At 35.5% G+C, this 21,887-nt stretch overlaps 4 protein-coding genes and 1 long non-coding RNA gene across 8 annotated transcripts; 3 read left to right on the top strand and 2 right to left on the bottom strand.

Annotated features, from left to right (window-relative positions):
* Positions 1-786: 786 nt before the first annotated feature.
* LOC111789731 (uncharacterized) lies at positions 787-6,287 on the bottom strand. Of its 2 annotated transcripts, none has more exons than XR_015420439.1 (3): positions 6,134-6,287; positions 3,450-3,588; positions 787-1,883 (listed from the first exon to the last, which is right to left on the bottom strand). It is a non-coding gene; the product is annotated as an uncharacterized LOC111789731 (long non-coding RNA). The 2 variants fall into 2 exon arrangements; XR_002814380.2 differs by having other exon boundaries at positions 787-996.
* On the top strand, positions 1,440-3,468 carry LOC111789730 (transcription factor BEE 3). 2 transcript variants are annotated; one of them, XM_023670402.2, is made up of 6 exons: positions 1,440-1,757; positions 1,832-1,951; positions 2,030-2,095; positions 2,173-2,241; positions 2,327-2,404; positions 3,207-3,468. In XM_023670402.2, exons 1-5 carry the CDS (start codon positions 1,440-1,442, stop codon positions 2,402-2,404), a joined length of 651 nt encoding a protein of 216 aa, XP_023526170.2. In that variant the 3' UTR covers positions 3,207-3,468. The 2 variants fall into 2 exon arrangements, with proteins under 2 accessions (XP_023526170.2, XP_086978823.1); XM_087122697.1 differs by having other exon boundaries at positions 2,507-3,468.
* Positions 6,288-6,765: 478 nt separating the features above from the next.
* On the top strand, positions 6,766-11,454 carry LOC111790809 (uncharacterized). Its single transcript, XM_023671873.2, has 11 exons — positions 6,766-6,984; positions 7,642-7,834; positions 7,928-8,013; positions 8,971-9,055; positions 9,338-9,416; positions 9,519-9,649; positions 9,747-9,833; positions 9,911-10,023; positions 10,548-10,678; positions 10,846-10,959; positions 11,104-11,454. The coding sequence occupies exons 1-10, from the start codon at positions 6,932-6,934 to the stop codon at positions 10,956-10,958; spliced, it is 1,071 nt and encodes a 356-aa protein (XP_023527641.1). The 5' UTR covers positions 6,766-6,931; the 3' UTR covers position 10,959; positions 11,104-11,454.
* Positions 11,455-11,604: 150 nt separating this feature from the next.
* Positions 11,605-14,648, bottom strand: ABA4 (abscisic acid (aba)-deficient 4). Of its 2 annotated transcripts, none has more exons than XM_023671874.2 (7): positions 14,449-14,648; positions 14,278-14,366; positions 12,986-13,199; positions 12,457-12,557; positions 12,247-12,375; positions 12,034-12,122; positions 11,605-11,890 (listed from the first exon to the last, which is right to left on the bottom strand). In XM_023671874.2, exons 2-7 carry the CDS (start codon positions 14,329-14,331, stop codon positions 11,743-11,745), a joined length of 735 nt encoding a protein of 244 aa, XP_023527642.2. In that variant the 5' UTR covers positions 14,332-14,366; positions 14,449-14,648; the 3' UTR covers positions 11,605-11,742. The 2 variants fall into 2 exon arrangements, with proteins under 2 accessions (XP_023527642.2, XP_023527643.2); XM_023671875.2 differs by having other exon boundaries at positions 14,278-14,354.
* A 3,695-nt stretch (positions 14,649-18,343) lies between these two features.
* On the top strand, positions 18,344-19,892 carry LOC111791243 (uncharacterized). The gene is made up of 3 exons (XM_023672506.2): positions 18,344-18,484; positions 19,171-19,420; positions 19,568-19,892. Exons 2-3 carry the CDS (start codon positions 19,202-19,204, stop codon positions 19,865-19,867), a joined length of 519 nt encoding a protein of 172 aa, XP_023528274.2. The 5' UTR covers positions 18,344-18,484; positions 19,171-19,201; the 3' UTR covers positions 19,868-19,892.
* Positions 19,893-21,887: the final 1,995 nt, after the last annotated feature.

The following is a 21,887-nucleotide window of genomic DNA, read 5'->3' as shown; positions in this document are numbered from 1 at the left end:
CAAACATTCAGTCCTTTCGAAACAGAGTTATCCACTGAATTCGATGTCTCAGAGATGTTCATGGAGGCTAATAACGATCCCTTGATCGAGGGAGACGCTGAAATTGTAAGCATTGATACACAAACATCCAGTCCTTTGGAAACAGAGTCATCCCCTGAATTAAACTTTTCAGAGATTTTCATGGAGGCTATTTACGATGACTTGATCGAGGAACCCACTGAAATTCCAACATTAAATTCTTTGGAAACAGAGGTATTCTCTGAATTAGACATCTCGGAATTATTGGCCGGGTCAGGCGAGTTTGAATTCAATGTCGAGGGTTTTCAATCACTATTGGAGGACGAAGATCACCAAACCCTAGCTGAGAATCATTCCTTTATCTTCCAATCTTAAACCCACAAGTGGGTCTTCATTTTGATTCTGATTCAAACATATTTTTTGGATTAGCAGATAGAGATTCTCTCTTTCCCTATCTGCTTTCTTCCCTGTAAATGTATTAATCTTAGTATGATGGAAATCAAATTTCAGTTTCCGAACTTTCCGTTCTGTAATCAATTCAACTGTTCTAACGATACCAAATGAAAATTGAATTAAATTCATCAATAACGCAATCTAACTCCAACAGATTCTGATGTTCATCAATGAACTAGTTTATGGTACCTTAACAGAGCAAATTCATTCTAAAAAGCGAGAAACTTTTAGTTCCATCAATGAACAATTCCTCCATAAATATCTATTATCAACACCAAGAACAAGACTCATCCAGATTGTCCAACACCATCCATCTCCAAAGCAAATTCATTCTAAAATTAGCATTTACTTAGAGCTATTCATCAAACTTTATATATGACAGATGTCAAATGCGTATTCATTTAAACATATAACGAAAAACAATAATAATTTGAAAGGGAAATAGATTCAAGAAAGAGACCTTTCTGCTTCATTTCATCAGTAGTCTGTGTAGCTAAGCTTCTGAAAAGAGAGCTTCTGTTCGTCCTGGAAAGTAAGGAGGAAGACAGGTAAACAAAATATGAGGGCAGCCATCAAAAGAAGATCCGAGATAAACAAAATCTGTGTTCTTATCTTCAATTTTCCTCTTTATGGCTTTATTACTTCCTCTTTGCACTAATATTTTGATCTCTCTCTTTCTCCTTTCACGAACAGTAGAAAATCAAACCAATCATACATGCTTACATTTGCCATTACATATTGGATAAAATGAATATCCCTATCATGGACCCTACTTATCAGGGAGCTTCAACATCAGGAAAATGAGGCTCTGTATGACGCAGATCACAAGTGCTAATAACTATCCAGTAATGATCTTCATTTACTTAGTTTTTAAGGAAGACATAAATTACATCCACATCCAATTTGATCTAAGTAATTCATATAAGTAGCTAGCTAGCCTAGCCCTGAAAGCTTTGAGAAACTCAATCATGTCAGAGTTTAGGCAAGACCTGCATCAAGAAAGGGGCTTGAATATAGAAGTCCTACCCCAGTTCTCTAATATGACAGAGAGCATGTTAGAGGGTGGCTTGGAGAACTTATTGGGCTACCATTTCCAGTTACCAGAAAGCACAACTCCCAGCTCACTATCCAATTTTCCTTGTGTTACCTTACTGAAATGTCAGAACGAGTTTCCGATAACTCGAACCAGTCTACTGGTAGATAACGCTCAAGAAACCATGAAGAGAAAAGCAAAACAAGAATCGGAAAGCAACTCAGGAGCGCTTTGTGCAGCCAGGCCTTTGAAAGCAAGTGTCAACTCTTCAACAAATTGTTTCAGTTGTTTTGAACTTTTAGTTTTCTCATTTCTTTGTTTACTCAGAACTTGGGAGGAGGAAGGAAAAGAAGGAACTGTGAGAAAGAACAGGAAAAGCCTGCAGAAGTAGTTCATGTTAGAGCAAAACGAGGTCAAGCTACAGATAGTCACAGTTTAGCAGAAAGGGTATATTGCTGAATTATAAAATGTTTATTCCAAAACACAATTTTTTTAGAGATTGATTTCTTGTTCTTCATATTTCAGGTGAGAAGAGAGAAAATCAACAACAAATTAAAATGCTTGCAAAACCTTATTCCAGGATGTCACAAGGTAATTCTTTTTTCTTGTCCTGTTTACCAAAACGTTGGAACCTCAATTTCAAACAAAATCTCCATATTATTTTGCAGTCAATGGGTATGGCAATGGTGTTGGATGAGACAATCAATTATGTTCATTCACTACAGAATCAGGTTGAGGTGAGGAACATGGTGAACTTTTCGTAAGTATTAATAATGTTTTACTCTAATAGCACTGAAATATTTACTTTGTTCTTGAATTCAGTTTCTTTCAATGGAGCTTGCAGCTGCATGTTCCTCTTTAGGCATAAATTTTGGCACGGGAGCTACCAGAAAAGCTTAGGTACTCCCACAATTTCCCAAAAGTTTATTAACTTTTGACATTTTACTTTCTAATAATGAAACGTTGGGTAAATCAGTGCCTACTTTAACTGATTTTGTTTAGGAATCTTCTTCTGGAATGGTGGGAGGAAGATGCTTTTTTCTTTTTTCATTTTGAAAAGTAAGCTACTTCCTTTATGACTAGGAGAATGAAAAAACTGAAAGAAACTTATAGACACATTTATTTCAGTTCACACAAGTTCTTCACTCACCTCACCTTTTTGTCTTCATGTCTACTTCTCCTTGCTCAAGAGATTTTTCAAGCCCATCGCTAACAAATATTGTCCTATTTGGACTTTCTCTTTCGGGCTTCCTCTCAATGTTTTTAAAACGCGTCTACTAGAGAGAGGTTTCCACATCCTTATAAAGAATGCTTCGTTCTCCCCCTCAACCGATGAGGGATCTCACAACCTACCTCTAGATAACTTCTCTCAAGAGTTCGAGAATTAAATGAGAATCTGCCATTCCGACTGAAGAAGAAAAGAAACAAGGCAGGAAAGGGGAAGGGAGGGATGCCAAGTGCAGTGATATTGATAGATCAACATAAAGACGGTGTTGATTGGCCAGGGGAATAAGGGTAGGAGTGGGATGGGTTTAAAAAGGAGAAGGATAAAAAATAGTTCTTGTCCAGACTTGACGAAAATATCTAAGAATATGGTGGATCAATTGAGCCATTTTGATTGGTCAAAGCTAAAATCCCAGGCAGTAAAACCATATATTAATGTTGAAGTACTGATGTTTAACCTTCAAGCATAACCCTGCAGGGAACAAGATCACATGAGGAACAGGCGACAGAGAAATAGATGAGGAAATGATAAAGAGAGCACAGTTGCTTCCACTTCAGTAAGCCCTTTTGACTGCAAATGGGGCATTTGATATCTCTAGGCAAACAAGATAGTGTTTTCTCACAAGTCCACAAAATGTCGAAAACAAATCTATCAGAGAGTGATGTATCAATTTTACATCCTACTGTAAATTGCATAAAGCAAAACAGGGCAACCAATTACCTAATATTGGCTATGTCTGCTGTGATTTTGTTATCCTGTCTGCAAATCATGTCTACTTTTTTAGACTGTGATTCTCTTTTCACATTGTACTGTCATTTGATGTCTTCAGCCAATAGCTTAGGCTTTTTAAAACCTTAAACTGCCAAATGAAAAGAAACAGATATATTCTGAAAATCTGAAGCAAAATATGCAGAACAGGATTTAATCATGAGACATAAAAAGTAACCGTTTAATGTAACAATTAGCTATACAGAAGATTTGATGTAACAGCCCAAGCCCACCACTAACATATATTATCTGTTTTGGTCCGTTACGTATCACCATCATCGTCATGGCCACGTTTGTTAGGGAGAGGTTTCCACTCTTATAAGCAATTCTTCGTTCCCCTCTCCAACCGATGTGGGATCTCACAATCTACCCCCATGGGGGCCTAGCATCCTCACTGTCACACCACCCGGTGTCTGGCTCTGATACCATTTATAAAAGCCCAAGCCCACCACTCATAGATATTGTCCGTTATGGCCCGTTACGTATCTCGCCGTTAGCCTCATGGTTTTAAAATGCGTCTGTTAGGGAGAGATTTCCATACCCTTATAAGCAATGTTTCGTTCCCCTCTCCAACCGACGTGAGATCTTACATTTGATCAATTAAAAAATATGACAAAAGCTAAAAAGTAAAATTTACTGAACAGATGCTAAATACATTGAATAGTAGGCTATAGCTAGACAACTAGAAATTAAGTACAACTTGGCTTGTTAGTATAGCCAAGTGACGATCACCATTTTCTTAGATATTATCATTGTGTGGTTCAAGTTTTCCAAATAAGATCATGCATGTGTATTATACAGTGTAGTAGCTGTATCTCCGGTGTAAATTAAGTCAATTTACAGTTGACTCAATTGACAAAAACAGTTGAATTGTATTGATACAGACAATATCATAAACTTTTGTAATGTGTCTTGCTCTTGAATAATTATTATATGTTGAAACATTGAATGATTTTCAATACAAACAATACATTTAACCGAATTTCTCTTAGATATTGTACTTAGTACTTAGATATTGTACTTAGTACTTAGATTTACTCTTCCCCCATGATCCACAATAGAATTCAGTGTACTTCATAAAGTTTATATGAGCCAAAGGAGCTCTACTTTTAAAGGATATTATGTCCACAGCTTTTACTTTTTAGAGTGATATGAGTAAAGAAAGAACTGATTCATAGACAGATGTGTTGGGCAAATTTGATCCACAATGCTCACTCTATGTTACTTTCATTTGTCTCAATACACAAATCTGGCACAAACACAACAAAATATCCATAAAGAAAATATATGAAACAAGAGTTGCAATTCTGGGGCCACATAAGAACACACAAAATACAGTATATGGACTAAAATTAGAGTGTGTAAAGAGGGTAATTCGCATATAAGTGGCTATTGATTGGCCTTGTTGGATGATGGAAGTCCCACATCGACTAATTTAGAGAATGATCATGGGTTTATAAGTGAGGAATACTAACTCCATTGGTATGAGGCCTTTTGGGGAAACCCAAAGCAAAGCCATGAGAGCTTATGCTCAAAGTGGACAATATCATACCATTGTGGAGAGTCGTGTTCGTCTAACATGGTATCAGAGCCATGCCCTAAACTTAGTCGTGCCATTCGTCTAACATGGTATCAGAGCCATGCCCTAAACTTAGTCGTGCCAATAGATTGATAAATCCTCAAATCCTCAAATATCGAACAAAGAACTCCTAAAGAAAAGGAGCCAAGCCCCTCCTCGAAGGCAGTCAAAAATGACTAAGACTCCAAAGGAGTCGAGCCTCGATTAAGGGGAGGCGCACTTTGTTCGAGGGGAGGTGTTGGATGATGGAAGTCCCACATCGACTAATTTAGAGAATGATCATGGGTTTATAAGTGAGGAATACTAACTCCATTGGTATGAGGCCTTTTGGGGAAACCCAAAGCAAAGCCATGAGAGCTTATGCTCAAAGTGGACAATATCATACCATTGTGGAGAGTCGTGTTCGTCTAACAGGCCTGTCCCAAACCCAAAAATTGCTAGCTTAAACGCAAGCCACATCTTGACCCAGCAAATGATTACACCTACCTCTAAACCTTCAATGGAAGAAAACCTTGGAAAATCAAATAAATCAAGCCCACAATAAATAAGAACATAATGCTTTTACATGATTAACAGGTCTGTCTGCTAACAACCGGGCATTGCAGACTTCATCGGGGACGTCTCCTACAGGATGTTCAAATCAAAGTGTGTGGACCAATTCCAGATACTCTCTAAAACCCACTTTTATTTCACACCATCTTTCTCTAAAATCCAAAATTCCACAAAGTTTAACTCATTCTTATGACACACCCAAATGGAATGGCTCTCTCCTTCAGGTAAGGAGGAGAATAAGTGGTGTTTAAAGAACGAACACCAGCTGGGAACAACAGATAAACAAATTATGGAAGACCCCACAAAAAAATTGAACAAAAACAAAAGAAAACAGACAGAAATTATAAGGGGGTCTAGTCTAACCGAATCGGTCCTACAGACAAACGATTAGCAAAAAGATCCAGAGGCCATGGGCGATTAAAGAGAATGAAACTGTGGGGGAATAGTCATTGGGTCATTTCAGCAAAGACAGTGCATATACAGAGGTGGGGTTTGTGGGGATTACCGATGCAACAACAGGACCGAGCAGAGTGGGCTATCGGTATCATTTGCCTTATGGAATCTCTCTGAATCCTCAAATCTGTACCAACCATTTGCTTCCATGATCTGAGAATGGCAATATGAAAAGTCTTTTGAAATTGTTGAACAACAGATTATCTTGCGGTGGCGGGAAATCGAAAAGTATTTTGTTTCTTTTTATTTTTTAACCCTACCAAACAATTCCTGACTGTTGGGCTTCAATACGGCCCAACTATATATTTTATTAACAATTCCTGACTGTTGGGCTTCAATACGGCCCAACTATATATTTTATTAACAATTCCTGACTGTTGGGCTTCAATACGGCCCAACTATATATTTTATGAACAATTCCCGACTGTTGGGCTTCAACACGGCCCAACTATATATTTTATGAACAATTCCTGACTGTTGGGCTTCAATACGGCCCAACTATTTGTTAGCCGTACCAAACAATTCCTGACTGTTGGGCTTCAGCACGGCCCAACTATTTTTTAGGCGTACTAAACAATTTCTGGATGTTGGGCTGACACGGCCCAACTATTTTTTAACCGTACCCAACAATTCGACTGTTGGGCTTCAAGACGGCCCAAAAAACTGGACAGTTGAAATTGGGGGAGAGAGAATCGTCGGTCTACTTGCAGAAGAAGAAAGTTGAGTGGGACGGTGACACGAAACGGAGTTGCAGAGCCAAAATGTAATGACCTCTATTGTTTCTCAATTGACCTCCTTTTAATTCCTCAGCCGTCGACGGCGTTGATTCATCGGCGGTCAGCTTCGGAAAATGATGTCACCGGGATCAATGTCTCAGGATCGAGGATCTTCTCCTCATTTCAGGTTTTCTCTATATAAATTTCCGATTTCTTTCTTCTGTTCCATTTGCATATTGTAGTCCCAGTCCTCTGGTTCTTCCCTTAGCGAACTTGGGGGTATAGAAGAAATTTAATTTTTTGAATCTTACGGTTTCCGCTACGTTTGAAATGGGAAATTTCTGCTCTGGCGTAATTGGGATTAGTCCGTAGTTTGGGACACTACCGGTTGAATTTGGATGCCTTAGTTTTCTACTTAATCTTCTCACCAGCTCCACGAAGCATGAATGGTAACAAACATGACATGTAGTTCAAGTTTTATGTCAATTTATTTGTGGGAAGTGGCTATAATGAATTGGGAAAGAGATGAATCGCTTAAGTGAAAAGATTACACAGCCTAAATCACCATGCGAATCCTCCAATTTAGTTAATGGGGAAAATCAGTGATTAATACATATTTTCCTCTTCCTGTGTTCAACACGCTCATGTTGTGGCGAACATTGGTGAACAATTTCTTGGCAAAATAATTCTAAATGGTTTTATTGATTCAATTGACTGCTATTTTATGCTAGTGTAGATCAACAAACGGGTTGGTTTATGTATGCCTACTAGTATAAAGTTGTATCCATCTCTTATCTTATTGTATGATTGCTATTTCATGTTGGCGAGTTGACCTTCTTTGCAGGCATACACCGTTGCAGATAATCCACATGCTTGGAAATTTCTTTCGGATATGGTCAATCTATTCGATGTATCGCTATTTTTCTCAGGCTGGAGCTTCAGTTGTACTTTTTCTCTTTTGTTGTTTGGGCCCAGCAGCCATTATATTTTTGACTTTGCAAAAGCCATGGAAGGGAAAGCCCCTTCCAAATACCCAGGTGAAATAGGAAAGTTTTGCTCTAAGAATCAAATGTTACAACCTCCTCATATTATTTCATCACTTGTTTATTTGATCTAACCTGCTGTTTTAGGTAGTTCCTTCTGTGATAAATGGTGGCATAACAGCTTTGTACTTTATCTTGTGGGGAAAGGGTATTAAAGCCTGTGGACCTCTGAGGTGGGTGATAAATATACCACTTGATCTTCTTTTTGGCTCATACACATATAATGCATAGGCGCACAATTTGCTTCAATTTACATATTAGGTGGTCATGTTTTATAGAAAATTTAGCGTCATTAGGAATTGAAATGCTAGAACTACAAATTGTTAATAGAATAGGAAAGATTGGACATTAAATACTTTTCTGATTCTGACCCTCGAAGAAAAGTTCACCTTAAAATCCTAGGGCTATATTGTGGAGGAAACGGTTGCTCTTTGGGAAACCCAATGCTGTTTAGTATGCTGTCTTTGATTTTTGGATCTAATAACTGTTGTAATTTACCAACTTGTGAATAATTTATTTCTTGATCGGTTTGAAAAAGATTTTGGTTCATACTTCTATATGAATTTGATGCCTTGGATCTTCCCTCACGGCATGTGTTTCATTATTTGTTCAAATATTTGGTGAAAGGGCTTAAAAGAACGATTGTGCTGTGTAGTTCCTAATGTTTTTTTTAGGTGATGTGATTGGGAAGAAACGAGATGTTCTTTTTTGTACGTTTAATTTGGCAAAGTTGAGAGGATACTTACTAAACTAGAGTCAATTGGTTCAGTTTACTTTGTTTTAGAAATGTCGTATCAGTAGACTGTCTCTTTCGCTAGTTTGTGCAGAAGATGTTGTTTCTTGTAATTTTTTCTTTTATGTTATGAGGGTGCTGAATTTCTTGCCCTTTTTTTTCATACACAATACTTTTATCAATAAAGTTTTGTTTTTTAATGAAAAGAAAATGAACAAACCACTCTGCATTCTTCTACCTGGAACCATGAGTCATTTGGAGCTCACGTAGCAGTGATTTAGGAATTTATAAAGGGATGGAATGTGAATATTTATGGATGCTTTATTTCTTGGCCATATATATTTTTTCTTGCCTTCTGTCCTCGAGATCCATTTATTTATTATTATTTTATATCTAGGGCTATACTTGCGGAGTATTCTGGTGCTGTCCTTGGAGTGCTTTCTGCTGTTTTGTATGGTCGGAGGGGCTTTGTTTGGAAAAAGGTTCGGTTTAATCTACATGTGTATTCTTCAGCGTCTTTGTATTCATTTGATGCTGTTATAGGCAGCCAAAGAGATGAGGGCTTCAATTTAATATATAATTTATTTCTAAGATTCTGCTCAGATATTGTTAGCTCTTTATTATTATGTCATCCACATATCTACAGTAGGTAGGTTGTGCTTTATGTGAAGTCTTCTTCTAATTAGGCCTGCAGTTTAAATTCAAACTTGAGATTATTTCAGTTATAGATAAATTACCAGATTCTCCTTGAAATATCATATCAGGTTGGCGGTCTCGTTGCGATGCTGGTATCTTTCTACTTATTATCACAAGGGTGGGCCATGGCCACACATTTTCCCTTCTATATCCTTTGAAAGTTCAATTGGAACTGTTTTTTCATATATTCATTGCGACTTGTGTGTCATTTTCCCGTCAACAATTGTTGTTAACTTAACCTGAGACTACCTGCTAAAGATGGCTCCGACGCTGAGAATCAGACAGAACAAGTGTTGGGTTTGAAAGAAATGGCAATTCCTATCTTTGCTGGAATATTATCAACATTGAGAAGGGTCATTGCTCGGCGTGTTTCACTTAAGGTGTTGTCTAATATACAGTTTACTTTGCATTCTTCTTTTTGATATCGAAACTACCAAGGCCATTCTGATGTGAGATTACCTTTACAATACGCCTCAGAACCAACTTAAAAGACGACTTCATTCTATAACAATGGCTTCGGCGACTTGTTTTCTCTTTCCTATGGCCATGTGGGACATGATAATTGTAAGTTTCAGCAATATTTCATGAATACTCTAATTCTCGAATTTATGTTTGATTTTTCTTCATTTTCATAACTTCAGGGATCAACTTCGGACAACGACAGAGAGCTTCCTTTCTCCACTTGGGCATTTATAAGCACTACAATATTCGGTGTTATTCTTATATTCTACGTTGACAGCATTGCTGAAGAGAGGTAATAATATAAATCAAAAGTAATGGGGATTCCAATGATGGAAATGTTCAGTATTTGTCCTCCATTCTCCCCCCTTTCGTTCTTTACTAGGCATGGTAAACACCTAACAGTTACATGTTTCGTTCTTCCCCGAAGCGAAGGATTATAACCTCCCAAGTCCAAACAAGAAATTAGCTAAATACTAATTGAGCATGGGTTGTGAGATGAGTGGTTAATTGGTTGTTGTGTCTTACGATCTTTCAAGTATATCCTTCTGCATGGAAAGAAATGAAGATTGAACACCACGGAACTTTGCTCATATCACATGTGTACATGTATATATTTGAAAAGAGACAAATAGGATTTTCTGTTATGGGAAATAGTGTTTTATTCAATGGCCGTGTCTGTACCGTCTTTATCTGCCAACTATACTGTCACGGACATCCAGCTAAAATTTGTAGAGTTTTTACATTACATTACAGACTATTCATCTGTTTCGTTCATTTGAGGACTCTGAAAATGACAATACTCTTATTTATTTGTAGATTGCACATGGTTTTTTCTTCTCCAAGACATTTGGTGGTAGCTGGTGGAAGCATCATTCTTCTGGAGATTGTATACAAGATGGATTTTTCTCTAGTTGGCTTTGTTATCTGCTGCTCAATTTTGGGGTTTGGTATGCTTACGTTTTCGTCTATTTTGTTGTTATTGCCCGAATCACTATAAAGAACACGGATTAAATTTTCCCCTGTTCAAGCCATTTGATCCATCTGTTTTCTATCCACTCTTCCTATGTTTTCGATTTATTCAATTGGATTGACTAAATACCAAATGCCAATGTAGGGATACATGAAGCAACTTCTTTAGACCGCAGTAGAAAAGATTCTTCTCGGAATCATGATACATCAAATGGACTGTTGGACGACCAAGATCAGCTATCTTCCCTACCAACCTGATGTACGTTCGCATTACGCTTAGCTTTATTTTGTTTTCGTGTTTTAGAAGTTAGTTAACTGTTGCATCATGTTAGAGACTTGAGAAGTAATATTTGTGTCACTTGATGTTAGTAAATGATTGATATTCATTTGTATTGGCACACAGTTAGAGAGAACTTTGTGAGCTTAATCAGGGATCCAAGAATGGATGTTTTGTGACTATTACCCCGAACGAAGCCTTTTTTTTATTTGGCTGCCAACCGTGCTGCACTCTAATGCATCATGCAAATGGACACATTGGTCTCGCATTCCTCGCCTTAATGCCGAGTACGATCTGCTTTGCAAGCAGCCTCAATTTTTTTGCTGAAAACATGTAGCGCTGACCAATTGTAAGGTCCTTGAAACTTGTATCCTTAGCCTCTAATTTACGTCTTTATTTGATCTGTACTTTGTACTTCAAACTTTACTGATCCATGGACTGATGATAATTTTCATATAAAGGAATTTCTTTGTTCTATCTTTCTTTGAGGAAGTTCTTGGATCGTTCTTTTAGATTCCATTCGTTCGAGTAGCTAGCACTTCTTGGTCATTACGAAACTTGGAAGATTGGACACTTTTAATGCTATGGTTTGAACCCAAACATAGACTTGCAGGCATCAAATACTCGGAGAGCGAAACAATGGAGTTTACTAGGTGCTAAAACTTTGCATAGCTTTCAAGTTCTGATGACATTTGCTAATAAGAGCTTAGAATAACAAATCCTGACGAGATGGGTGAAGCATCAGTTGAGATGTATTCTGCCTTGTCACGTACCATGTTTTGCAGGACCATCTCTATGTGTTAATGCTTTGGTGATAACATGAATGAGGACTCCTATGGGGCAAAAGAAGAGGCAAAGAGACACAGAATGTCGAGTTTCTATTTGATTTTCAACTCCGTCGTGGAAAACCTGCCTGCAAAATTCAAAGAATTCTTTTCCTTTTAATGTTACGAAAGTTTCGATTTTCCTCGACCGCTATTAGCAATTATTTAAAACTAACAGCATAGATTAGAACAGCAATTTGCAAGGCAACTAAATGAAAAGGAAGAGAGAAACCTTGCAGCAAAGAGATCAACAACCAGCAGGTGAATCCAAGCAGAAGCTAATGTCATTTCGCTAGAGAACATCTTCAAAATACCAGACAGCTGAACATTCACAGTGCCACAGACAATGAGTTGAACAATACAATACAATACAATACATGGACTAAAACAAAACAAACCCATACGATATCGTCGAAATTTCTCGAATGATCAAATAAATACTCACCTCTGGCAGCCAATATTTGCTTGCAAAAATAAGCTGCAAAGTTTCGGGTGTCCAAGAAAGGTACAGAAGATATGCATATAGAAGCCCAAGCACCACATATGGTATGTTACTTTGCATAGATCTCTTAGTCTGTAGAAATCAAAAAGATGTCCTAATAATTACTGTGGAAGTGGCTTTGGAATGCAGCAAAATAGTTCAAATTTAGCATACCAATTCTGATTTAGGAGCCAGAACCATGAGGCCATAAAAGGGTAGAACAGCTACTGTACCTAAAGTAAAAGCATTGCTAGCAACCTGAGCGTTAGCCAACCCTGTAAATGAAAACATAAAGTCGTTTAGAAATAACAGAAGAAAGGAGATTCTTCTTGATCTTTAATTCAATACATAAATTATTTGGCTCTCTTCGGTTGGCTACATGTTGCGTATTAACAACAATTCCCACCCGAGTAGATGCATCATAAATCAAAAAATTCTAAGAGAGGGTATGAAAGATCACGAGATGCTGACAGGAGAGAAGATCTGTAGGACTTTTTGAAGGATGTTTTTATCATGTTCTTGCAAGAAGCAATATTATGGATCATAGGCCGTAAATTGGACAGACGAACAAAACATGTATCATCCTATTGAGGAGATTCACAAAACAAAACGTCGATAGTCACAACCATTCAACAGAGATGATTATAGCTACTCAACTCTAAAAACATTCAGTAATTTAGAAGTTCAAAGGGCAAGTGATTACATGAGGCATGTACTCCTCCATGAATTTTCTTGGACAAATCCACTCTTGCAAGTTTTGGTTTAATAGCAATTCTTGATCCTGTAATGAAACTCCAGTTTCTTGATACATCTGCAGTCAAGTCATGAACTGATAGGCCTAAAAGATCAGGCCTATAACTTCTTGTAGAGATGGAAGATCTTAGGCCATGTCTGACATCACAACAGGGCTTTGTAATCTGCCCCAAGTTTTCGACAGCAAATGAACTTTCATGATGAGGAAACTCCAAAAGTTGGATAAAACAAAGCTACAAATCTTAAAGCATACAGAAAAATCAAAGAATACAAGCAGAAGATGGATTAAAAAGCACTTATAGGGTCAAAGAAGTGTTCCATATGCAAGTGACAGAGACCCTCCAAGTTTAACAAGGTCACAATTAGACGAAATTCGAGGAAAGAGCCAACAAAGGCTACGATTAACCAGAAAATTTAAAGTTCGTAAGCAACTCAAGCCCACCGCTAGCAGATATTGTCCTTATTAGCCTTTCCCTTTCGGATTTCCTCTTGAGGTTTTTAAAACGTGTCTGCTAGGGAAAGGTTTCCACACCCGTATTAAGAATGCTGCATTCTCCTCCCCAACTGATGTGGGATCTCACAATCCACCCCCCCTTCGGGGCCTAGCGTCCTTGTTGGCACACTGTCTCATGTCCACATCCCGAAGAGCTTCCTCCTCACTGGCACATCGCTCGGTATTTGGCTCTAATACCATTTGTAACAGCCAAAGCCCACCGCTAACAGATATTGTCCTATTTGAGCTTTCCTTTCTAGGCTTCCACTCAGCGTCTGCTAGTGAGAGGTTTACACACCCTTATAAAGAAAGCTTCATTCTCCTCCCAACTGATGTTGGATCGTTGAAAGTGAGCATAAGCAACAATAGAAGCACCATGAATCATCCATATGTACTTTAAGCCATGATCATACAAGTAGTTCAAGAATGTAATAAGAATTTTGACACAATACTCAGTTTGAGACTAGATTTGTAGACTTTGTAAGTTAATCCAACTCGAATTTGGAGCAAAACCAATCCAAGAGTATATTTCCCTCTTCATTTTGGGATTGATTTAACCCAATGAACATTATAGACAGTGAATTCCCAAATCATTAAACAAGAAAACCAAGCACAATATGTACTTCCAGATTCACTTGAAATCAAAATTTGGAAGCAAAACATCACGATTTCAGTATCACAACTCAGTATAGATTAAGATACACAGATCTGAGAAAAACAAACAGATAAGAATCATCAAGAAAACGCACCTTAATTGAGAGAGGGGAACTGGGAAGGCAAGAAGAATAAAGAGAGAAAGCCATGTTGCAAAGAACGATAATGGCGTCTTCATCAAACCCTAGAAAAGTTAGTGAGTTTAAAGGGAAGAAGGAACTAAAAAAGCGGTAGACAGAAAGTTTAGAGCGAAAAAGGAAGCGTACAAGTTTGGCACTTAGATATTAGAAGAAGAGGTGTTCGTCCGAAAGTGGTGTTGGTGAGTAATGCTTATCGTCTCCATTGTTGTCCTTTCCACTTCTTCTCCACTTTCCACCTTTTGTTGGTTTGTGATGAGACCCATTTCTGAATTGCTTTTCCTGTTTGCTTCACACCCATTCTCACAGTAATCCCTCCACTATATACTCTCCTTCTTCCACGCAATAACCTTTTATTGACTCCGCTCAAACCCCCTCTTTCTTCTGTTTTCATCTACAAACCCTAAGGTCACCGATACCCTTCTCGTTATGTATGGTCGTTAGACTTACGTTTTAAAACACGTCTCTTATCACAATCGCATTTTTAATGGCAGCGAATTTGCAATTGTGCGGCACTCACTTTCCAACCACAAGTGAGCTAAGCCAATTCGTTTTTGCGTCGCCTACGGCCAAGCGACGTATGCTCGAGCCTCTGGCCTCGATTTTTGAAAGAGACGTTATATAAGCAAGCAATAGAGAAATAACAACGGGTTACAGTATATAACCTTGGGTAGGGAGAAGTTCTGTCACGTAGAGGTTTTCATTCCTCTCTTCAACTAATATAGGATCTCACAATCCACCCTTTTTGGGGTCAACGTCTTTACTAGCATACCTCCTAATGTCTGATTCTGATATCATTTGTAATAACTCAAGCCCATTGTTAATATATATTGTTCCTTTTGGCTTGTTATAAATCATCATCGACTTCACGGTTTTAAAATGCGTATACTAGGGAAAGGGTCTACCCCTACTCCGACCAGTGTACACATCGCTTATTGACTGGCGTTTACATTTTTTTATTTTTATGATTATTCGTACCATGATGGGATAAGAATCCACTTATCTTTCATGTGCTTTAACGGTACATTTCGAGATGATGTGACATGTAAAATAATCAAAACTACACATCGTGCCTACCACACATGTTCTAGGTGCCTAAATCACAGAGAAAGATGTGTCACATGTTCCATGTGGATTAACTTCAATATTCCTCTCGAATTAGATCAAAATAGATTGAAAGTTTAGCGCCATACTGCATAAGTGTTTTTTGCAAATTTATCATAAAGATAATAATATTAAAATTTATTTGACCGTGCTCGGGTTGTGAATTTTATAGTCTGGTAGATCGAGATGACAAGATGAGATGCGACGTTATATTAAGAGACTTTGGCCCCGAGCAGAGGCCAGGTCGAGTCGAATGACTTGACCTAGTGTAGAGGCAAGTCGGATTTGTCGCAGATGATTGAACATGCACGCGCAGTCGGCGTGTGTAGTTGAACAAATTTGAATTCCACACAAACGATGTTCGATTGGTGAAGACAAACCTCCTAAAATTCAACGAAGCCACATAGCCGGGACGAAAAATATATATGGGACAAATATTTGTGTTACTTCCTCGAAATTGATAAGGTAAAAAATCATAATGAAAAGTAATCTAAATTAAAATGTCAATTTTATAAATTATTTTGAATCGAAATCAAAATTTTATTAATGTTGTATGCAACTATCTAAATAGAAAATATATATGCGATAATTACTAAATACTCTGTTAACAAAAAAAAAAAAAACGTAATTTTTAATTAAAAAAACAATAATAAATTATTATTTAATTGATTCTTTAGTCATTTTATTTTGGAGTAATATATTTTTTATTTGGAGAATTGAGCTGATATTAATATTTAAAACTAACTTAAATACAAAAATTATTAGAATAAACTTTGAATGTGAAATATAATTATTTAATGATAATAAATTATAATTTTAATAATTTATTTAATATTAATTAATTATAATAAAATCGGCTAAAAATTACCAATAATGGAAGAATTATCCATATAAAACATTATTAAATTTATTTATGATATTTGATGATGTAAATACAATAAATAAAATAGCTATTTAAATAAAATTACATCAGCTAAAAAAATATCTATAGTTTTTTTATTAGGCTATACTTTTTAATAATATTAGAATAACTATTGTCATGTAGACATTTAATAATAATTAATCATATTTTGACAATTTAATTAATAATTTAATTAGAATAAATCAATGATAATTTATTTAAATGTCTATTTAATTTATTTTTAGGAATAAAAGTTTATGAGAATAATGAAATTACTAGTAAATTATAACGAGTAAAAAAAAATTATTTTTTTAAAAATTATAACTAATTATTTATAATTGATTATTTCTTTTGACTAATTTTGATTAGCTTATTGTATCATTAATGTATTATAATTTTAAAACATAAGTAATTAATTTAAATTAAATTTATAATTAATAATAATAACTATAATTAATTAAAACTAATTCAATATTATATTGAAATAATTAATTTATACATGTTATTTAAATAATTAATTAATTTTTTTTACTAATTTATTAATAACCTTATATAATTAGCTCACCTAAAATAATTTATTTAGATGATATTTGATTTTTTGAAATACAACGTAATATTACTATTTTTTCAATTTAATGATTTTAATTATTTATCCTAAAAAGTATATATAATTTTATTAAAATCGAGAATAATTATTATGATTCATTGCTAAATAAATTATCCTAATTTAAGGCATTTTATTATTCATTAATAAATGAAAATTAAATAATAATTTAGCTAGTTAAAATGATTTTAATAACTTAATAAAAAATATCAAATTCTTAATCTTTTCCTGTTTGTTTGTAGTGACTCAAAAATGTCAAAATTAACGGTTATTGTCAAAATTAACGGTTATTTGCTTTGAGCAATTTTATGTTATACGATTACAAATCATGCTAAAAAAAATTCATAGCTGTCAAACGGTTATTTGCTTTGAGCAATTTTATGTTGTACGATTACAAATCATGCTAAACAAAATTCATAGCTGTCTTTTGATTCAAATTCTGGCCATGAAATGTTACCAAATGGGTAAAAGAGTTCTAATGAACTATCAATTTTGACGAATAAATACACGAGAAGATTTAAAGTCCGTTTTATGAAAAATGGTCCTTATACTTTCTCCTCCTTAACTACATCTTGGAAAATAATTTCCGGTATCTGCTAATGTACATGTGCATACATTAAAGCTTATCTCAACAACGTCAACGAGAGACACGTTTAATTGTCTCTCCACCATATCGCTACAAAAATGCTATAAAAATTTCATAATTTGGTAACGTTATATACTAATATAATCAAATAATTCAAAATTTTCAATTATAATTCAATTTCAATCCTATCTAGTTTGGTTTTTTTTTTTTTTTTTTTTTTTTTGTAAATATTTCAAAATGATCATTTAATTTAGAGTTGATTTTTAGCCTATTTAATAAATCAATAATATATATATCTATATATTTTAAGTTAATAAAAAAAATAACTTTCAAGGACTATTTTTTTAAAAATGGTATTCAAAATTTATAAAAAATTTAATATTTAATAAAATCACATGTATATTAATAGATCCAGGGAATCTGAACGCACAAAAATCAGACATAAAACAGAATACAGATCGCCTACCAAAAATGTTGAAGCAATCCAAATGTCTAAAATTGTAATTTAGATAGTTAGTAGATAGGTTCAAATAATTCACTAAAATAAAAAAAATAATAATAAAAGTAAAAATAAAGGATTAAAACGGTAATTTATTGAAATAATTTACTAAATAATAATAAATAAATAAAAAAACTTTTAAAAGTAAAAATAGAAGATAATTTTTTTTGAATTAGCGGTAATTACACACTTTCCAACTGCTCAACGCCAGCTCAAAAGCAACACACCATCATTTTCCTTTTGTCGGAAAAAGAAAAAGGAAAAATAAATTCCAATTTCTCCTTTTTTTAATTTTCCAAAAATAAAATCTCCCCTGAACGGCGTCGTTTTCAGCGGTCGTCGCCCGTTTGGCGTTTACCCTCTTCCACTATAAATAAAACCCACCTCCGTTCTAACGATTTTCTCCCCTCCCGTGGCGGTGGCTTAAAGCTCCAGCTTTTCTTATCTCTTTGTTGGGTTGGGTTCCTTCAGGTCTCAATTTCTATCTCTATTACGCCTTTTCTATGGAACTGATCTGTTCTTTGTCTATTTTTATCCATTTCTTTTTCAATTCTTTTGTGGTTTCCCGAAGATTTTTCGTTCCGATTTCTTTGGCTGTTGTGTGGTTTGTCTATTTTTGTTTCGTTTTTCCCGGATCTAGACGACTCTTACCTGGTTTTCCTTAATCCTAATTCTCTATATCCATGTTGTGGTCTCGCGTAGGGTTTGTCCTCGTTAGGGAAAGGTTGATTCTGAGAAAGGTTGTTCGCGGTTTTTAAGGATCTGTTCTTTGGTAGTCTTTTTTTTCATATAAAAAGAGATCTATTCTTGTTTTCTTGGTCTGGATCTCAGATCTGTTGCTGGTTGGGAAAATTTTTGAAGTTTTTTGTCCAAAAAATTAGCTGAAAGGTTATGATTTTGTGTTTTTGTTCATGGAAATTGGATTCTTAGCTCAGATCTGTTGATTCGAAACTTAAAGAGATTTGGATCTGTTGCTTGGCTATAGTTTTAGCATTGATAGAATGGATTTTTTTACTAGTTTTCGATCAGATCTGACTAATTATGAGATTTCGAGCTTTGATTGAATGAATATTTGGCTAGTTTTCCATTAGATCTGACTGTGTTAGAGTTGCTGTGTATTGATTGTCTCAACGCCGTTTGAATCGGGATATTTGCAGGCGTTCTTCTGTGGATCTGCCAGTTTCAAAGATGAATCATTATATTGTTAAGCAGAATACGTTTATTTCACGTGAGGAGACTAAGGGCTTTGCCTCAATCTCTGATCTGAAGGACCCAATTGTCTGCCCAAAGCCCAGGCGACTCGCAATTCTTGCTAACAATCACATTAAACAGCCCTTAAGATGGCACCAAACTGAGTTTTGTGATTCAAAAGCTGGGGCAGATCTCCTAGATATCATCTTAAAGAAGGCAAGTTCTAATTATAAGTTCAATATTTGAATATGATTTGGTATCATTATCATTCATTATAGAGCTTTGGTTTGTTGTCTGGATTTCAACCTTGTTTTCTTTCTGTTTATTGTACAATATGATTGACTTCAACGTTGAATGGCACAGGGGTCGGAACAATCGAGCAGCCACGTAGCTTCGTCGCCCCCATATTTTAGTGGGTCTCCGCCGAGCCGGGCTTCGAACCCATTAATCCAAGATGCGCGGTTTGGAGATGAGAAAGTGAGTCCTATGGCAGCATTGCCTGCATACTCCCCATCAGGTCTGTCATCTCCATCGTCGGCATCATCAAAAGGAGGAGGGTGTGCGAGGATGAAGTTTGGTCTAAAACCGGCTGCAGTTAGAGTAGAAGGATTTGATTGTCTTAGTAGGGACCGACAGAATTCTAGGATCCCTGCAGTTGCTTGAAAAAAAAAAAAAAAAAAAAAAGAAACCTCCATGAATGGAAGTGTAAATAGAGAATGGAGCTTAAAGAGTGTGCTGCAACAAAACATTTCAACCACAGGCCTAAAGCTTACCTTTTAACAACCAGAGAATTTGAGAACCCATCATCTCTAGTAGTAGTAGTGTACATATAAGAAGATGTTTTTGCTGGTGATCATCCGAATTTGTTGTCTTTTTTTTTGGTTTTTTAAGGTAGCTTTGTGTGGGACAGTGGGAGTGTTTGGTTGAGTGACAAACAAACCTTGTATTGTAGAGAAAAAGGTTTGGGTTTGGGAAGGGATGAGTCTTGTTTTTTTTTTCTTTTTTCTTTTTTTTGATGATCACCATGAGTTTTAATGTATAGAGTTTTTTGCTGTTTGGTTCTTGGTCCATTTGCCATGTAAATGTATTGTGGTAATTATTTGTCCCATCTTCTTGGATTATTGTTTGTTCTATCTTCTTTTTCGTTCAGCCATTTTATTTAGGATGTTTGAGAGTAAAATGTCTAAATTTGTTCGAGGCTTTGTTTAGGATGTCTGCGAATTAGATTAACATTTTTGTTGGTTTTTTAGATCGGCACACGAAAGGAATGTGGTTCTGGATGTTTGTGCGTCTTTTGTACCATCATGGGATTGTTAGTTTTTTCTCGGGATAGGGGTAGGGAGACCAGACCTATCATATCATGTCAAAAGAGTTGTCATAGTATGAAAGCGAGCAATAGCAGATTTGAACTAGGGAGATGAAGATAGAAGATTTTCAGTCTTCTGCTCTATCAACTGAGTGGCCATTTCATTTCCTACATTATCCTTATTGTCAATAGCATATTTGAACCGGTGAAACGAAGATTTTGAGTCATTTGCTCTACCAACTGAGCGATACTAGCCATTTCATTTTCTACACATTATCCCTATTTATTTTCATAGCAAATCGGTAAGACGAAGATTTTGAGTCCTCTGCTCTACCAACTGAGCGATATTGACCATTTCATTTCCACGCATTATCCTTATGTATTTTCATAGCAAACCGGTAAGACGAAGATTTTGAGTCTTCTACTCTACCAATTGAGCGATACTGGCCATTTCCTACACATTATCCTTATTGTCAATAGTTACCAACTCGGTGCAGTCACGTGACCTACAACCTTTACTTTTTGAGGTTAAGACTACTTCCTAATTCTCGAACTCCCACGTTTGTTGTTATTAATTAATAATTGTAGTAGATAAGAAATATGATATTAGGTGGTAGGTTAGATTGTCTTTACATAAAGTAGGATTAAATAAAATATGTAAAATATGTTTTGGATCGTTAAGTTTGGTAAAATCAGCACAAAATCAAGAATCTAAGAATTTAAATTAAATATTAAATGAAAAAAAAAAAAAGTTGAGTTGATTGTTGTGGGAATCGATCCATATCCACCCAATTTTAACCAAAACCCTCACAATATATTATCTCTCCAACCCAATATTCCAAATTACTTTATTACCATATTTGATTTCAATATCTTTTTTCGGGTTACTTTTAATAAAAGTGAGTTATGATTAGAGATTTTATTTTACTCGTGAATTGTGTTATGTGGAGACTCACGGAGATGAAGTGGAGAACATTTTTTCTCAGTTATGTCATGTTTAATATAAATATAACACGTGTTCCATTTTTTTTATAAAAAAAATTATGTATTTTTGGAAAAAATAAACATTTATAAAATACTATATTTTAGGAATTTTAAGTGTTTTAAAATTTTCAAAATAACTTTAAATTATTTAACCAAACACTTGAAAAAAAAGAAAAAAAAAGTTTTACTTATTGGGCTTTGATCAAACTCATTTTGCACGTGGGCCTGGGCTAAAGACTTCCAATTGTTATGAGAAGCCCAGTGTCATTTGGGCCACAAACAGGCCCAATGAAGAATCCGACAAGCCCAGTGTAAAGGAAATAAAAAAAAAAAAGAAAAAAAAAAAGAAAAGAAATGATTAGTCATAGATGAGTAAGTAATTATAAATAAGAG

Source organism: Cucurbita pepo, chromosome 3, assembly GCF_057944985.1.
Source record: "Cucurbita pepo subsp. pepo isolate OVF chromosome 3, ASM5794498v1, whole genome shotgun sequence".
Taxonomy (NCBI): Eukaryota; Viridiplantae; Streptophyta; class Magnoliopsida; order Cucurbitales; family Cucurbitaceae; genus Cucurbita; species Cucurbita pepo.
This window is presented reverse-complemented; position numbering and strand designations above follow the sequence as displayed.

What these genes read in the sequence shown, in the direction of transcription:
- LOC111790809 (XM_023671873.2), top strand. Translation starts at nt 6,932, where the DNA reads ATGATGTCACCGGGATCAATGTCTCAGGATCGAGGATCTTCTCCTCAT. An exon ending in AGCCCCTTCCAAATACCCAG is followed by an intron (nt 7,835 to 7,927) that starts GTGAAATAGGAA and finishes CTGCTGTTTTAG; the next exon opens with GTAGTTCCTTCTGTGATAAA. An exon ending in CTGCTCAATTTTGGGGTTTG is followed by an intron (nt 10,679 to 10,845) that starts GTATGCTTACGT and finishes ATGCCAATGTAG; the next exon opens with GGATACATGAAGCAACTTCT.
- ABA4 (XM_023671874.2), bottom strand. Translation starts at nt 14,331, where the DNA reads ATGGCTTTCTCTCTTTATTCTTCTTGCCTTCCCAGTTCCCCTCTCTCA. An exon ending in TGGAGGAGTACATGCCTCAT is followed by an intron (nt 12,558 to 12,985) that starts GTAATCACTTGC and finishes TTTCATTTACAG; the next exon opens with GGTTGGCTAACGCTCAGGTT. An exon ending in TGGCTCCTAAATCAGAATTG is followed by an intron (nt 12,376 to 12,456) that starts GTATGCTAAATT and finishes TGATTTCTACAG; the next exon opens with ACTAAGAGATCTATGCAAAG.
- LOC111789730 (XM_023670402.2), top strand. Translation starts at nt 1,440, where the DNA reads ATGTCAGAGTTTAGGCAAGACCTGCATCAAGAAAGGGGCTTGAATATA. An exon ending in GTGCAGCCAGGCCTTTGAAA is followed by an intron (nt 1,758 to 1,831) that starts GCAAGTGTCAAC and finishes TTGTTTACTCAG; the next exon opens with AACTTGGGAGGAGGAAGGAA. An exon ending in GTCACAGTTTAGCAGAAAGG is followed by an intron (nt 1,952 to 2,029) that starts GTATATTGCTGA and finishes TTCATATTTCAG; the next exon opens with GTGAGAAGAGAGAAAATCAA.
- LOC111791243 (XM_023672506.2), top strand. Translation starts at nt 19,202, where the DNA reads ATGAATCATTATATTGTTAAGCAGAATACGTTTATTTCACGTGAGGAG. An exon ending in TAGATATCATCTTAAAGAAG is followed by an intron (nt 19,421 to 19,567) that starts GCAAGTTCTAAT and finishes TGAATGGCACAG; the next exon opens with GGGTCGGAACAATCGAGCAG.